This window comes from Monopterus albus, unplaced genomic scaffold, assembly GCF_001952655.1.
Source record: "Monopterus albus unplaced genomic scaffold, M_albus_1.0 scaffold14.1, whole genome shotgun sequence".
NCBI classification, from domain to species: domain Eukaryota; kingdom Metazoa; phylum Chordata; class Actinopteri; order Synbranchiformes; family Synbranchidae; genus Monopterus; species Monopterus albus.
Genome location: NW_018127894.1, coordinates 4,212,538 through 4,230,883, shown reverse-complemented (window position 1 = coordinate 4,230,883; position 18,346 = coordinate 4,212,538). Strand labels below are relative to the sequence as shown.

The window sequence follows — 18,346 nt, the reverse complement described above, 5'->3', positions numbered from 1 at the left end:
AATCAATGAGGAATACAAAATGCGTAATGCTTTCCCATCCAATATATATTTCACCTGTGCCAATATCGATATATTTTTTGCTATTTTGTTCTGAACATATCTGATATGCGATTTCCAGGAGAATTTGTCATCAACTATGACACCTAGAAATTTAATTTCATGTACTCGTTCGATATTAGCTCCCCCAATTTTCAATTGAATAGGTGTTACTGGTTTTCATTCAACTAACTATAAAATTGCTTATAAAATAAAAGTGATGTGAAGAGGACAAACTGTGTGCTGTAGAAACACACACACACGGCTCATTTCTGCACTTTGAGTTTTTTTAATTTATTTTTCTTTTTGCTCAGTACAAACCCTCTGATTGTGACTCTGCTAGTATTTTGACTGGAAACACAAACCATGTTAACCTTCTCTATCACTTCAGAGTCATCCAATAATGCCTTTCTCTGTTAGCTGAGGACAACATTTTTAGGTAAATGATTATATAAAGTGAGGATTTCCTTTCCAGATCACACGTCATCACATGGACAATAAATAATATACAGATAATATTTACTCTGGTTGCTGTCAAGCGCCACTATTATGGGAATACAGGCTAATGTTTGCTTTATGTATTTGTTTTGGTCATTTGCCATTCTTTACACCACGGACTAACATTCACTTCCTTGCTGCTGGCATATATTCTAAATTTCATCCCAAGGGCTTTTTGACTTTCCTGTACATTTTTCCTTCACAAAATAGGGCTCTAGAAAATTATAACTACGTGGAATCTTGTTTTTATTGGCCTGTCGTGTATCTGGAAAAAACATACACATGTTACTTTTGACATATTGTATGGCCTGAACGTTTTAGCGGATGAGGTTCCTTGATATTATAAACTCTGTGAGTCAGTGCCACTCCTCTTCAACTGTGCAATTTGCATTTGATGATAAAAACCACAAACCACAAGACTCGTTGTCCTTTGGAAATGCTTTCAGACCACATTCTGACTTAAAGCAGCAGTTAGTTCCTAATTATACCCTGCTCTGGGCATAAGCCTGAAGAACAGCACTTTTGTCCTTGATGGAAACATATTGTATGCTCTGAGATGCAACACACCTCCCATAGAACCCAAATACATGTAGCTGCAACTGTGTGGTTCTTTAAATTAAGTACCATTCTTGTGTTATATTGTATGAATGTAATACACAAAGTATGGGCTGTTCCTCCAGTAACACAAATTGCAGCCTTTTAATTTTCAGCAAACCAGTCAACTATGTTACAGAAGTAAAATAACACTTGGGGCATATTTGGCTGCAATAAATATAAATATTAAATTTTTATATGAGTTACAGGTTTGATTTATTTGATTTATTTATTCTTTCAAGCATGTAAAGACAGTGGATATATCAACACACATAATTTTACACATATCCACAAATGCTAATCCAATATCAATGTGCTTATACCTAGTACATGCTTGAATGGAGGAGGAAGAAGTCAGACTTATCCAGTCCTACCCCATGACATCATCTGTAAAGAATTATTACAAAGTGTTAACATTCATACACCACACCCACAATGTTCCATCTAATTAATCATTGAGCCTGTTCATGCATATATCTTGATTGACACATACCTTTATATTTATGTTTAAACTCATCAATTCTATTACTATTTTTTATGTCCACACTTAAATTATTCCATAGTTTTACCCCACTTATGGAAATACAGAATCTTTTTTTGGTTGTACGTATAGCATGAATTTTAAAATTTAACTGACCCCTTAAATTATATCCCCCTTCCCTTTCATTAAATAGTTTTTGAATTCCACCAGGTAATAAATTGTTCCTGGCTTTATACATAAACACAGCAGTCTTATGGGTAGGTTAAACATATATATGTTAAAGAGGATTTATGATCTAGCTTTTTTTATATGTTGTTGTTTATTGTGTTGTTTATCTACACGGACTGTAGCATTAATGCCATATCACAGAGTCACAGCCTGACAACATTAGCACTAATCCTCTAGCACACAACAGCTGGGATTAAAATGACATGATGTCCACACTCATATTAGCATTCCAAAAGCATCATTCGTTCATGCTCATATTCATCTGTAAAAATAAATAATAATTCAATAATGAATAAAATCAAAATAATTTCTGCAGCAAGTCTGGTGTATGCCATTACCAGAGAGAGCAGAGGACAAGACTGCAATCAGTGCTGTGGATGTAGTTGAACATTTGAGTGAAGAAAGAGCAGAGTACAAAAAGATGACATGTAGAGGGCAACGCTCCAAGCAATCAGCCCCTTTTTCAGGGCACCAAAAGGGCACCAAGCTGCCTGCTGCCTGTGAAGAAGTAGGACAAGGACACTGTTTGTTTAAGACCTCTAATTGTAACTGCCTTCCCAATGAAATCTGTAAATTGAGGACTAATTAGGTACCGCTTAATCACCCAAGGTGCCTCTCTTTGCCTGCTAATATTCCACCCCTTTGATTTGCTTATTGAAGGGGCTGCTGAGAGTGATCCGTTTGCAGGTGGCCACCTTGATTTAATTGCTTTTCAGTGGAGCCATTCTGATACAAACTTAATTCAAAATCATGAAGCAAAGGTAAAGTCAAGTTGGAGCTCTCTAATTTAAAAGAACAAGAATTGCACCCTAATTAATAAACAACTATTGAGGTGTTTAATTAAAAGCATTCCATTTTTAATAAATATTATATTATGGTTATTTTTAACATAATACTGAACCAAAGATTTTGATGCTGCATAGGACTTTATAAAACATGGCAGTAACAGCATGCAACCTAATGGTCTTTAAATCCTAAAATTGTTGTGTGATCTCTTAAAACACTGCTGTTAGGGGCAGCAGAACTAACATGCACCATAAGATTTCCACAAAAAAGCAACCAAGCAATGCACTAACTAGAATTACTGCATTGCAGTTGTATGCCTCCGCCACCCAGTCAAGTTCACATGAATATGACATGAGGGCACAGGGGCCATCACCTTAGACCTTTGACCAGCAATATATAATAAGGTCAGCCTTGAGTCCAAGTGCATGTTTGTGCCAATGTTTTCCTGAGAGGTTGCATTCATGAGCACGGAGCAGTCGTACAGACAGACAGACAGACAGACAGACAGACAGACAGACTGGCGACCTGAAAACGTAATGCCCCTGGCCACAGCTATGGCGAAATCACATTTAAGCCAAAGATTGTTGTACATTCTATGACACTTAAAGCTACAATATGTAACTTAAGGTAGCACAATGTAAAACTCCACATCGATTCACTCCGCTCTGTGCTTCCAGCACTCCCTCATCCTGCTCCACTACGCTCTACCACCAACAGCTAGGCTCCGCCACACTCTGCTCCGCTCTTCAGACATTTGTCCTTATGAAATTACAGTAAATGTAAATGCAATAAAACATACTGTATGTATCAATCAAAAATAATTAAAAATCTCTGATTGGTTAGAGAGGTCAATCCTGCTCAAAACATTTTAGAAGCTAATGTCTCTGCACTCCTGCCAGTGGTGTTCAATGAGTCTGGGTCACAGGAGGCTTCGACAACACCTCTCCAATTTTTTGGAGCATATTTCTAAAACGAAACTGTCTGAAAAAAGTTACATACTGTAGCTTTAAACAAAGGTAAAACACATGCAAGACAATTATGCAAGGTCACTATTATTATTGCCTTTGATAAGTTTAACTACTTAAGTATTGGCATCACATTTAAAATGTTGCTTGCTGGCCTGCTGGATATATAAAAAGCTGTTCTCCCTCAAATCTGGTTCTGTAAAGCAATTAATTGACATGTTGAGACATTATGATTTAACTATCGAGATACGCATCACATTACAACTTTATCAATGCGTCTAGTTGAATATGATGCTGCTGATGTCTAGTGAGTGAAGAAAAAGCAAGCATACATCGCTACACTGTTCATGATGTAGTCCAACTCAGAGGCCTGCGACTGGTCAGTCAGTGGAAGCTTTACACTTTCCCTTACTTCAAGGTTGCTGTTGATGAGGTCTTTCAGCCATGTTTGAGCTATCCTACATTACATACAGCAAATCCATGCTATATTTTAAACATTTCTATTCTGTGCACATTTTTATACACCAATATACTGAATTAGTGTAACACACTAATTCACTAACACGCATTTAGTTGTATGCCAGACTTTAAATCTCTGGATTGAAAAGAACATGAGTATAGAGCAACTCATCTCACAAAGTAAGAACATATATATCATTAATCACTGAACAGCCTGTCCCAAAACTCACATCACCAGTCAGCGAGAGACAGTGACTGATGACCACTATGTTCTAATGCTGGAGGAAGAACTCGTGCAATAACATTAGCGACAACACTTGGAATTAATCATCTATATGACCTTCAATACACAATTAAATTAAACTTGTAAATGCCACTCCCAGATATTAAGTTGATCGCTCCAGGACTGTACAAGTATTTTCATATGGAGCACTTTATCTACCATGAGTTGAACTGTAACTCTGCAGCCATGTTGTGCTCTCTTTGGCTTATGTGTTAAATGTCATGGAGCTAATGCAGCAAAGTCCTGCCAACTTTTAAACTGTTATCTGAACTTCATCCTGAGATCAAAAGTCCATGTTTGTTTTACTCTTACTCATCCTCAAATTCTGCCTTTTTTATTTTAGTCCACTTGGTCCATTTTAGTCCTTTTTTGTCATCAGATTAGTTGACAAAACTGTATTGTAGAATTTAAATTTTGTCAAGACCAAGAATCAGCATTTCTGCCAAACTTCAGCAAACTGCTTGCAGATAAGATTTCATCCAACTGATTTTAGGATAAAAGAAAATTAAAATAAACACAAGCCAGACAATAACAGGTGTTATGATTAAGACTGCCGCTTTGTAGGAAGACAGTGTCTGATCTGATCCTATCGATTTAAGCCATGTATTCAGTCATGAAATAGGATAAAACAATAAAGTCTGGAAAGATGCAACATTAGTAAATCCAATGCAATCTAACTCCAATGTGAGTCAATAATTGCTATGATCTTAACTTTCTGTTGTGGCAAAAGAAAAGCCTACAAAAATCAGAAGAAACCCACAACAGCCCTGCAATAAATCCTACCCTTATAATGCACAGTTTTGTCAGGACTCTGCAGGAAAGATGTTGATTTTAATATGTCAGCCTTCTGTCACTCATTTTCCCCACCAAGCTCCACTGTTGCTGTCATGTTCTTTTCCATATGTTCCCTGTGCATACAGCAGCTAGGTTCACATCATTACTGTTAGCAGTGCCTTTATGGATGTGTTGCTACAGTAATGATTCGAGCATGTAGAATAGTAGAATGTAGAATTCCTTTTATTAGAAGTCATCTAATAAAAGGACATTTGTATTATGTCAATTGTATTTTTGTCTCCTGTTTTTTCAGACTGGGCTATTGCATTTAGGAGAGCAGAATGAGTCCGGGAGCTTTTGTGTATTTGAAACTCATTCCCTTCACCAACAGCGGGGGTAGGGCTGCACAGAAGTCAATGGCAGAGGCGTCTACATAGCTGAGAATTTTCACATGTCAACTCAACTGAGGCGCTCTGGGATTCCAAGCATATTGTGTGCAAGGACGTCTGCACCACAATATTGATACAGCAGGTAACTGTGACAAAAGAGCACACAAGACACAAACCCATCATAGTGTTGGCCATCAATCAGTGTGCCCCTGACTTTTTGAATTGAGTTAGAATATATTGTGATTCCTGAGTCCAACAATTTCTTGGTGCAATGCATGAATGAAAACAATGTTTATACTAGAAATTCTCAAATCCCAGTGAGCAGAAGATTGAAGCCAGACCACCTTCTCAAAGCCTGACAGAGGAGAGGCAGCCCATCACTCTGAAACGTGTCAAATGTTCGACACATGCCCGTGGCTTTAAATCAAAATATTTGTTAAAAGTGTTAGTTTTTCAGTTTGGTATATGAGTTGTAGTGGGTTACACATACTTTAACATTCTTCAAGTGGAAATGTTAAAAAAAGGGAAAGAAAGTAAGAAAGAAAAAAGGAAGAGGTCATGGTGAGTCAAGAAAACAAGTTCTTTCCTGAGTCAAACACAGCCATGGTCTAACATTACCAGGCCGGTGAAACTGAAGACTCTCCTAGTAACACACGTTATGAGTCTGACTCACAGGCCCTCTAAAAACTGAGCAGTGTCAGCTAGTGCAAAAATGATAACCATGACACAGGGTCGTATAAATATCTAAGAGAAAGATCAAGAAATTAGATTATTGTGCAGTTATCTCAGGAATCTTCTCAGCCACTGTAAAGCTGTGCAGTGGAACGCTGAGCATAAAAATATGTGTGAAGGGTATTTTCCCACCGTGTGAGCTGAATCCCATGTTGATCCCAAGAAGATTTAGGCAACAAGCCAGCAGCTGATACAGAGTTTACACCTCTGTGCTGCTTAAATCCACACTATGTGTTGTAAAACCAAATTACAAAACGGGATGTCTCAAATCTGCCAACCGCATAATCTTGTTTAGATGGATGAGTTTCATCTTAATGACAGTGAGTAAAAATATCAGAATATGGCCGCTTTCAAATCCTTCAGCTTTATATAAAATAATTCTGCTGACATACAGTCTTCACTGTCCATCACACACAGTTACATGATGTTCTAAAAGCTGAAAGTGTCAACATATCATTTTTTTGTGTTTCAGTGATTGGATGAAGTCAGTGAGGTGTCTGTGGACTGTCTATGCAGAGTTTGTGCTTACGGCGCTATCCATAACTACACCTCAAACATAACTTTAAAAGCTTTCCTGACCTGTTGTCACCTGTTAATTCACATCTAGTCTGTGATGATGACTCTATAGAGAGAAGCTTCCACACAGAGTATGACAGTACTAAGACATAAAAGCTCAGTTACTGCTATGATTATGTTAAACTACAGACGAAGCTCACCAACCCCAGACTAATAGTAATCGTCGCAAGTTCTTTAGTGGCTTTTAAAACTTCAAACATGCAGAAGCTTATAAAAATACTGTAATGAATTCCATGGATCCAGCCTTCTTGTTGTCATAAAATCCTATAATTGGCATTAATATAATTTAGCATTATCTTTACATCATTGCAAACAAGAATTGCTAATAGCTCCTTCAGTATAGTTTAATGATGCCAAAAATGGAAACATATATAACATACATAAGCTACAAAACACAGTTTCATAAGTTGTGTCCCACAGCTATTAGACTCACCCCTCAGCAACATGACAGTGAAGATCTGGCTAAAAGTTGATAAATGTTAATATTCAATTATTTTTAAGCCCTACCAGCTTCTTATATTCTATTACTGTATATTGCTATCTGTGCTTATTCTGAAGCAAAGGGAATGTGAGCATAGCAAACCTCGGGCTCTGTTCTCAGAAATCAGTGTGATGTGAGTTCTAAGATGATGGTGACTGATTTTTTGGGATTTCACAAAAAAACACAACACACTGTTAAACACACTTGACTACAGGCTGAAGGTCAGGGAGGCAGCTGGCATTAGCAGTGGCCTATCAAACAGCCTCTGTATCTTCACTTTAAATGTAGTTTTCTGCACAAATTTAGAGCAGCGGTTGTGTAATTTTTGTGATGGAGAGAACAGTCTGAAGTGAATCCAACATAAAACATCTGCAGTCCTCAAGGAGTAGATGGAGAGTCACCACAGATGAATTGTCTCTACAGCAACTTTAATTAAATTAACTTGGATGAGATAACACATTTAGGACAGCTGTTGCACAACACCAAAAATAGTTTGATGATATTAGATGATGGCGCAAAAACATTTTCTGACATCTAACTCTCTCTATCAGCCTCTTGTTTAATTAAACTTTTATTTCCTTTGACCTTTGTTTAGCCATAGTAATAACTATGAGTGACGTGAGCCCTGGTAATGAGGTACACACACTAAACATTAAATTCCACAAACAGCCAAACATTATTATGTAATATGACTATCAGGAGTCTGCTCTTTGGAAAGACAGTGGGAATCACCTACTTGAAGAAAACCCTATGCCTAATTAAAGCTATAATGAGAGAAGCTTCACTCTTCCCCTGCCTGGAGAATTGGTATCAAAGTCAAATATGCCACAACTATTTTAGGGCTAATCTCAAGCTCACAGCCTGCTTTGTGTGTGACTGAGAAACCTTTTTCAGGCAAAACTCTGAGGTAAAACCACCCATAAAACCATCCCAATAATGGCACTGATATCTTAGAAAATATAATATATATCCCAAATAATGTTCCTTGTAATTCCTTATTCTTGATTATCAACAAGCATTTTGCTTGCCTGTTTGTTTGGACTTTGGTGGATTCTCACAGACAGATGGTCAGTCCTTCACTGGCTTGGCCTGTAGCTTCTCTGCAAGCAACAATTAGCAATCTGCTCCATGGATCCTAACAATCCCAACTGGAACTAACTGGATAAAGTAAGAAAACAGATGATGCTAAGACTGGAGGCTTCCTTACAGTTGCGTAATTGTTATGGAAGCAGGAGGGCAGTGAGCTCTGATTGGTAAATTAACATATCACATAGGCCTATAGGTGGTGCCAAAGGGCACTGGCCAGTCCCTGAATCTCATTGGCCACCCCAGGTGCCACCCTTGCCAGAGTCAAAATGTGATGCTTGCCAGTATTAATGAATGAAAATTAAAATAAAAAAAATCTATGAACCACTGTTGCATTAAATACAACTAACATTTTTCTGCTGCTTGTAGTTGATATTGGTCAAATTGGTTTTATTTTATATCATACATGCAGCATGATATTTGCGTTTGTTTCTCTGACTGTGTTGTTGTTGGAGAACTTGTCATGTGGTTGGAACCACTGTGCAGCAGCAATGTCCCCAGCCAGGGGTAAATAAGGAGCACACCCAAAGTTAGCTAAAGAAAGCTCTATGTGTGTCTCATTTTTACCTAAAGTAAGCAATTTGATTTTTAATAATGTATAGTTTATTATTTCATAGAACTAGGAGTTTAATTTACCTTTGGCATGCATTTCAAATGTGCCACCCTTCACTGAGTCTGTGCCCCAGCCTGGCTACACAGTCCAAAATGTTCTAGATCCGCCCCTGCGTAAAGCTATAGAGCATGGCTGGGAACATCATCTGTTATTAGAGAAAGTTAAATATCTCTCCAGACAAAGCATAATTAGAAGAGGCAATCAAACAAACTGTAACAGTTTTGTCTAAATTACTCAGTGAAAAGTTAATCTGTGTGAAACATTTAAGGAGATGCCTCATTTCATATTCCTTCAGACACATACAGAAGTAGAAAAAAAAATAATCACAAAGTAAGCCATGTTGAACATCAGTCAGGCGGGCATGCAAGAATTAATTTTAATATTAAAGCCTATTTCACAAATCCACAAGCGGTTCTTATGAATTAGTGGGAAGTTATCTGCTGCTCCTAATTACCAGAGACAAACTGAGATGAGGAGCGTGCAGTGTGTGCTCTTTAGGATCATTATGCTTTTAAATGATAAACAAAGGGCAAAAGTAGGGCAGTGGTTTAATATAAAAAGCTACGTTCTGTGTGCATATTATGGCACATTTGCCTCCTGTTACATGTGTTGTGATAAAACAAACTAGAATCATAATTATGTGGCGTCAACCTGATTTATCATGTCTATGAATATCAAATTAACTGTTTTCTGCTGAGAAAACTGAACTTTTTTGTCTATGGGCAGTTCTGTACCTGTCATTTCAGTTTAGCGTTACTTTGACAACATGTGAAATTCATGGTTGAGTATTAAGGTCCAACACAAACCTTTTTCTTTGCAAAAAAGAAAGTTGTCAACGACAACTACTTCGCACATTTTGTCAAACTACTGTAGCTGAAGCTGCTTTTGAGTTCTAAAAAAATACAAGAGTCCTCATAGCCATACTTCATCCAGAGTTGACATAGCGTTTGGCTGTGGAAAAACAGTCGTGAGGTAGAAATAAAATGCTCACTAAGGTTCCTGAAAGCAGTGCTTCCATTTAATAAATGTGATAACCAAGTAAGTGAGACAACCAGTCACACTGAACAAAGGCTGTATGAAGCAGTAGTGTGTCTGTGAGCTGTCACTACAATATGCCTGCTGAGATTCCTCATCTGTTCATTGATGGTCAGTCAATTTCCCTCAGGTACAAAATGCTGGTTAACACCTATGGACCCAACCAGTTCATAGTGTGGTACTGGTATGTACTATATTTGCATTTATGACAACAGGATATTATTACTGACACACTGAGCCTCTGGAAAGTGGTACTGTCTTGTGGTGTGATGACTGTATGTCTCAATTTAAAAAGCTTTGTATTCTTTCTTTAAACATAGACAGAATTTCCATCTTTGCATTGGCTTTCAGTGAAATCAACGTCCTGTTTGGTCGCAGTTTGGGAAAAAAGTACTTTTTTGTGGAGAGGAAGACTAAGCAAACACCAAATTTAAAAACGGGTAAACATCATTCACAGACAGAGCCTTATAATGACTGAATGTTGAATCAGCTATAAATACACCACTATGTTATAATTGTTTTCCTCTGCCATCTAAACCAATGAGCCTAGAGGTCCACTGCGGTACAGTGATGGACCACATCACTGGGAAAATGCACTGTACCTCAGAGCCTGGGCGAACTGCCTGTTGAATGCACAACAGCCTCAGCCAAAACACACAGAACCAAGTTGGTGCACTGTTCAGCCTGCATAGTGTGTGTGTGTGTGTATGTGTGTGTGCAGCATGCCTTCTGAATACAGCTATGAGAGCACAAATATAAATCTGTTGCACAAAAGTAAATCATTACGCTACGAATCAGGGGTTAAACTGTTCCGGTGAAGCTGGAGATGTGAATGAAGTACTTACTCTTGCTCTAATTGCAAGATTTGCTTCAGTTCAGGCAATCTGTAGTAAAGACCAAACACTGTCTATTACAGGAACTGCTGTGGGTTACCAGCCGCTGCTTCATACAGTCACTGTCTTATTGTAATGTAACTGTGGGAAGATGCATTTAATAGAACAAGAGTGTAATCACTGCTCACAGCAGCTTGTTATTAGAACCTTCACCAACCTGTTCAGTTCAGCTATGAAGCTGACAGTACTGTACATCGCCATGTGTCTAGTGTAAATGTGTTTCAATGAGCAGATATTATATAAATCAAAAACAGATGTTTATCATCATAAACATTATGTCTTAATGAACTTTCAGGTGGTGTCTTGTTGTCCCCAGCATGCATGGAAATCATGCATCACCTAAGGCCAGACATGCCAGCCCTGTCATGTGCACAGAAGAAGCGCTGGATCTTTACAGTTCATAAGTGCAACAACATCATCATTTTGGCTGTTACACAACATATATGATTGCATGTGTGTATATAAATGACTCACCAGGTATAAACCGCTGAGTAGTGAGACGAGGAGAAAGTCCAGGTTGTGGAGCAGCAGAGCGGATCCCATCCCTGACCTGAGGCGGCTCAACCTTCCAGAGTCCTTGCTGGCCTCGAGAAGACGCTGGTGATGCTCAGATGAAACAATTTAATCTGCTTAACTCTCTTCAAAGTGGAGCGAGTTGTGTTTTTCTACTCCATCTGGCCTCTGGATGCTTACAGCTGCTTGTGAAATCATAACTCTGTACGCGCCTCGCTCTGCCCTCGATTTAATTTCCTATAATCTACTATATACTCAGGTTCAACGCGCTCCCTTTATTTCTCTGCATCTGTCTTTTTTTTCCTCTTCTGAAATTACATCCACATGTCAGAACTATTTATGTTGCTCTCGCTCTGCGGTGGGAAGTTCAAATGTTTCTTTGTAGGGAAGAAACCAACGCTGTATTTTTAGGTCTTTTAAATTTCCCCTCAGACTAACTTAAACACTTCAGTATGGAGCTGTGCGCCTTATGGCTTATTCCAGCGCTTTCTTCCAAATGTTAGATTAATGGTGGACAACAAGTAAGCCCAAAATGTGTCACTCCATCACCAGTTGTTGTTGAATTTCACAACTTGACTCCCCCCTGGCTCATGTCACCATCAACACAGTTATCTATGGTTCAGACGGTTGTGGACCATGTAGGAGCTCAGACAGGGTTTTTACTCTGAGCATTCAGCGGTAAACGACAATTCGGTGACAGGACAGACCGTGAAATTTCAAACTTTTCACAGATTTGTCTAGTCGATTTGCATGGATTATCTCAATCCATGCACAGCTGTACTTCAATTTCCTGGGTTACGCTTGTTTTTTTACTCATTAATGAACGGACACCGTGTAAATAAGTCACTGATATTATTTCCAGAAAACGTGCTGAACTATAAAACGAATGAATGTATACAACTCCCAAACGGACAGCGATTACCGAAAAGCTCTGAGAAACGAGAAACGCCAACTTCATGAATCTCTACTTACTATCAAAGAGAAAGCCAAAGTCACCCTGAATTCGCAAACGCCCGAGTGTTTCTGCGCAGAGCAAAGACAAAAGTTAAAGTTTCGCGTCTTCGGAAGCTTCTCCAGATGTGGCAGGCGGCAGGTCGTATTCAGTAGTGGGTATGAGGATGGAAAGGGGAGGGGGGAGCGGAAAGGAGGCAGGTAGGGTGGAGCGTAAAAGCCTCTCATTGGTGAGCACTCTCTTACGTTGGAATAAACCACGACTCTGAAATGACATATTTTCTCACCCCTCAAACAAACTCTACATTCAACAGATCGCAGGGCCTTTGCCAAACCACTTTTTCCCCCTGCAGTCTCTCAAAACTTGCATCTAGTAGAATTGGATTACTGAGACATAATGCAGGAGATGCCCGTTTTTATCTCAGGCACCATCTGCTGCTTTACTGTAACGGACTAATTGTCACTGTTTGGAAATGAAATACAGTGCAGTACAGCCATACAGTATGAACTGTCTCAGGGCAGTAAAAGACAGAGCAGCATTATGTTTTCATTCAGATGTGTTTTCTGACACCTCTGGTCCCATCTGTTTTATTTAACTTGTGCGTTTTGTTGGTATTGGCTTTACTTCCTCATCCTTTAGGGTAACACAGATCCAACTGCTATATGTGTAAATACAACAAAAATAATTGCAAAATCATCCATGTTTTCCCAAACGTTATTATTTTTTCTTCTGATCTCGTTAGATCCAGTATGTATAAGCATACTGAGACAAGTAATGACCATGTACTGTAGCATAATATTACACCAAACAGTGAAATATAACACATTAAATGGATTTTGAATATTCAACTATATTTCCATTTTGTTTCTTTCACAGTGAACGAAATGTTTTATCTTAGAGTAATAATATTTGTGTTATTAAAGTTCAATTATTCTCTAGAGTAGTTATAACGTCTAGTTATAAAGCCTAGTTTGGATCCAAACTATAACTTTGGGGGTAAATTCAGATGACCGTGAGCTCTATCTTTTTCCAGTGTGAAGCGGTTCATCCTTTTTGTTCTACAAAGCAGGTCATGCTGATGTTAAAAGTGTCCTTCCTGATTGTGAAGCCTTTACTACCTGCTGCTTTGAGGCCAGTGGTGAGTCTGATGTCCTATTTAGACCAACACAAGGGCAAAGTTGTACAACTATCTCTTCTCAAAAGAGAATATGTAACATGCTCATTGAAAAATTATGCAGATTATGATCACTTATTTCATGGAAAATATTAACAGTACAATGCTATCCCTTCAATAGTACTATACAGAACAAGTGCCGCTCATTCTAGAAGCTATTATAGTCTAACAGCCAAGTACAATACAGGTTTGCATGTGTGATCTCAATAGTGAATGAGTACTTAACCCTGGCAATATGAGGGAAATGTTCAAGCTATTAAACCACGCAGGGCCAAAGCTCTGATTATTGAATAATTGTGTAATTCTAATCACTTCACAGGCCCAGCTGTCAGCAATACAGCACACACACAGAGAGCAGCAAAGTAAGACAGAAAATAGCTGTGGTGCAAAAAGAAAATAATATGTCAGCCATTTACTGCTATATGTTACTGCCACCACAGAGGGCGGTGAGTTGACATAAAATAATGATTTGGTATAAAGTGTCATTTATCCTCATGCAGAATCTCGTGTTTCATGCATCATGACACGATAGAGCATCGTATCAAATTTAAACTCCTCACTCAATACATGTGCAGTCATAGTAGCTGAGTGGTTGAGGATGCACATCTAGAAAGATATGAGACTTAAATGCTCAAAATGGACCTAATACCCAGGATGTTTTAATATCCTGGATGATATCATGTTTTATAAAGTAATTTAAACTCAAGTCCATAATGTTTCCGAAGTGTTTAAAGGATAAGGCCGGTCATTTTCTATATTAACATTATTTCCAGCAGTCCCCATAGAGAGACTAAAACCATCAGCTGCACTTACAGTAGTGACATAGGTCTTCATTATGAAACACAAGACCCCCTAATATTTTTTAAGAATACCAAGAGCTCTCGTGCCTGAGCTTTTGACTCTTGCTTACTTCAGGCTTGGCTTTGGCTGCATGGAAAATACTTGTTACAAGTATCAGTTCTGGTCCTTACATGGGATTTTTTGACACTAAGAAAAATATGTAACCAGACTTAATTAATTTATTTTTTTTATTTTAAAAATCCATCTGCTGAGGGAGACCATTAGATGTGGATAAAAGCCCTGAAAGAAGTTCATAAAGTGACTTTGAGTCTGTTCCACAGTGACTCAGCTAGGTTTTGCTAAATGGTGACTGAAATAATAGACATTTGCAAGTCAAACTAATTGACATTTTTAAGTAAATGATGAGTTGATGCTGCATAGAATACATTTTGTCACACTGTAGGAAGAACATAAAGTTAAACAGAAACAAATGGATCTCTAATTTAGAAGTGTGTAGTCGATTTTAACCTCCTGTGTTGTTTTGCTCTGGAAAGCAATGATAGGGGCACAGATGGAAGCATAGCAGGATATGTTTTTAACTTTAACACATAAGAAACATTCAGTACCAACATAAACCTCACCAACATAGAGTCTGCATACCATGAAACACATTGTGCTTGTACAGCACTCAGAATTTTAATATATTCTTTTGTTCCCCACTTCCCCTTTTTAAACGCCGCATTAATCTTCCATGACTGTTGTATTACTGTAACATTTTCCTCAACCTTTATAAGTCCAGACTTAATGCCCATCATGAAAATGTTATTCTTGATGTGACAGATAAGAAACTAAATGAAAGCTGCTGTCAACAAAGAACCAGCAGTTAGACCTGTGACCATGCATTTGCTCATCCACTATGCAGGAGACTGTACCCTACTCTGTCACCATGGGAAACTCAAAGTACTGTAAGCTTCAGACGATTAACAGGAGAGACCCTTAATCTCCACTTTATTTTCAATCTGTCCGAGTCTCTCTCTTTCTAAAAAAAAAAACAAATGAATAAAAAAAAAAAAACAGGAGGAGCCTTTCTTTAGAATCATTCTCTCTAAAAGGTTACATGTGCCTTTAAGCCAGTGACTATATCGCTATGGGAGACTGCTATCCCTGGTCATGGTCCTTATCCATGGTTACTAAAATCTTCATTTTTCTCCTGTGACTTTGTAGTGTGGCCTCCATTGTCATGTTTGTCATAGTGGCACTCTACTTCTGATTGATAATCACCAACAACAAACTGAACTTTAACATCTCTCAATTTAGGAAAAGTGTCTTGTCATTTACATTCATCGCTATCAATGTTACTAAAATTCACACCTGAGTGCAGCTATTTTAGGTTAGCTAGTTTAAATTTGGAGCCTTGGCCTCATGGTTTAACTTTGCTCCACTGCCCTGATAAGGAATCTGTATATGTCTTGTAACTAGTCAATAAAAAACTGCAGGACTGGGTCAAATTTAGACTATGACTCTCCCCATGATGATCATTACATACAGTATAACACATCGATAAATGCTTTCTTTTTATCCTCATTGATTCATGAAAGTGGACACCTCTATGATAAGTTTAAATGGACGGGGTACCAGGGGGAATGGGGTTTTAATCAAATGAGAATGATGAACCATCTACCTAATGCACGGATACTTTTAGGTTATCTTGAAAATGTCAGAATGATTCATTGATGCTGCTCATATTCAAATTACTCCATTGTTTCAGTACATGTCCATTGAGGCAAAAGCCTCCAGATGAAATTAGGAAAAATTGAAATGACGTAAACAAAAGATGAATATTTTAAGCTGGGATTTAAGGTCTAGCTAGTTTCTCCACCAACCAAAGGAGGTCGCTGTGGTGCAGCTACTGTAGCTCTACTGTTGGTGTTTTCCAGCACAGATGTTGACTTCTTATACTTTAGACCTGCAAACTGACATCCTGCCCCTGAATAAATTACATATCTTCCTTTGTAAAAGTTTGATGTATGAGCTTTCTGCTCCAGAACACCAAGTATACATGTTGATGTTAGTAAGTATTTAATTGATTGTGAAAGATTGGAACCAAGAATAGTTCAAACCAGGACACACTCACAAACACACATATAAACAGGAACAACAAAAATGTTGTTTATTAAGTGTATAACATTATATGATATATAAATATTTTAACAGACATCCTGCTGTGAGCCCCTAAACCAAGAGTTTAATGAAGTTGGAGTCAAGCCTGTACAGCCTGGCACCAGCACCATTTACGCACACTTAACTGGAAACTACTTCAGGTTCTAGTTGGTCAGGGAACGGTTTAATTACATGCTCGCTCACTTCACTGACTGCCTTATGAATTTGGTAATGAACACATCACAGCCACCAGGAATTCAGCTGGTGTATTAACCACTATAGTATTAGCATTGGCATGGACACACTATATCTGGAGTGCTGGTAAATGATCACAGTGGAGCAGTGTCACTAAAACGCCACAGAGAGGTATTACAGAGCCAAAGGGGAGTTTCAGTCTGTTTATGCAGTTACAGGGCACCATATACACTTGATTCTGCAGTTTAAAGCTAATTAAATATAAATAAAAGGGCTGCAAGACTGGTACCCAATACAGGACCACTACCAAAGTGACTGACCGGTCTGTTAATGCAAGTACAAACATTAGACAACATGTATATTTAAAATCTTAATGTTGTCTGGCTGGTTCAGGTCCAGCTATTTACCAAAATAGCAGGCCAAAATTTTAACTGGAATCAGCTGAGAGAAACACAGAATGCTGATCTGTTTTAGTGTTGTAATCAATTTATCAATTACTGTAAGTGTGATTTATATCAGTAAATGGGTATTGATTTTATGTTTTCATCTGTGATGATTTATGCTCAAATAGTGGAAAAGTTAATCAATTATTATTCTCACAGCTGAGATATTTTTAACAAACCTTTGGAAACGATTGCTTTATTCATTCATGAGCTTTTAATTTAACAAGTTGTTGGATCAACGTGGCAACCCCTAATTAGCCCACAGTGCTGCGCACACGCTCCGAAAGATGTGGCGATAAACAATTAAACACAATTTTCACATAAATAACACAAGAGTTGGACTTGAATCCAAGTTCATGCAGTATTTATATTTCCCAGAAGCATTTGACTGAATGATTTAACATTCTTGTTGTATTAAGCGGTGACTGCAGCCAATTTCAGTCTTTCTCCTTTTCATCATCCACCTCCTACTTCTGAAAATAGGTTTCTCTCTATCTTGCCTAACTGGATTTTACACTTAACCACGATTAGAGCATGAATAGCAGGGTGAGATAAATTGCTTCAGAATCAAAATGCATGGCAGTGACAGTTTGGACCCGTGATTAATGATTTTAACCTGTTGTTTTTATGTCTTTCAGCCATAGCCTCCCACTTAGGGAATAAGGGCTCTGCTTTTATTCAGGCTGTTTAAGCACTGTTCAGCAAAAGTTACAGCTGCACTGAAGGCTGAAGGTCATTTAATGAGTCACAGAAACAATTGGCATTGTACACAGATTGGAGCCTGTCCAAGTACATACCAGTCAGACAACAGACTAACTCCAAAATAGCAAACTGCAGTGGTCTTGGATGTCTTGGAAGCTTGACTCTATGCATTGGGTCATACTGTGAATTGTTGCTACAAGCTGTCACCTGCTGTGATCTGAAGGGGACTGGGTGTGAGGGTTGCTGGGCCATTTATACCCCTACAACATACATTGTTTCCATCTGTGTCTGTAGGTAGGTTAGCTCCAGCCAGACACTAATAACTTCGGTCCCGGGCTGTTTGAAAATTAATGAGGAACAAAATACAGCCTTGGCCTTTAACTGTTCTAGCACACACTAATCTGGAGATAATTTTATGCGTCGTTGCCCATAGACCAGTGCCACAGTGCTTTATTGTCTTCTCATGCATTAGTGAACAATATCAACCTGCTACAACATCAAAAAGTCTCTCTGGCTTC

The 18,346-nt window shown here is 38.3% G+C and overlaps 1 protein-coding gene across 1 annotated transcript in view; it reads right to left on the bottom strand.

Moving 5' to 3' along the window:
* Nucleotides 1-12,500, bottom strand: part of pth1r (parathyroid hormone 1 receptor) — a 40,405-nt gene extending 27,905 nt beyond the window's left edge. The window contains exons 1-2 of the mRNA XM_020591253.1: nt 12,395-12,500; nt 11,384-11,515 (exon numbers count right to left, since the gene is read on the bottom strand). Of these exons, the coding sequence (XP_020446909.1) occupies nt 11,384-11,452 (69 nt within the window). The 5' untranslated portion in view covers nt 11,453-11,515; nt 12,395-12,500. The remainder of the gene's footprint in view (nt 1-11,383; nt 11,516-12,394) is intronic.
* Nucleotides 12,501-18,346: the final 5,846 nt, after the last annotated feature.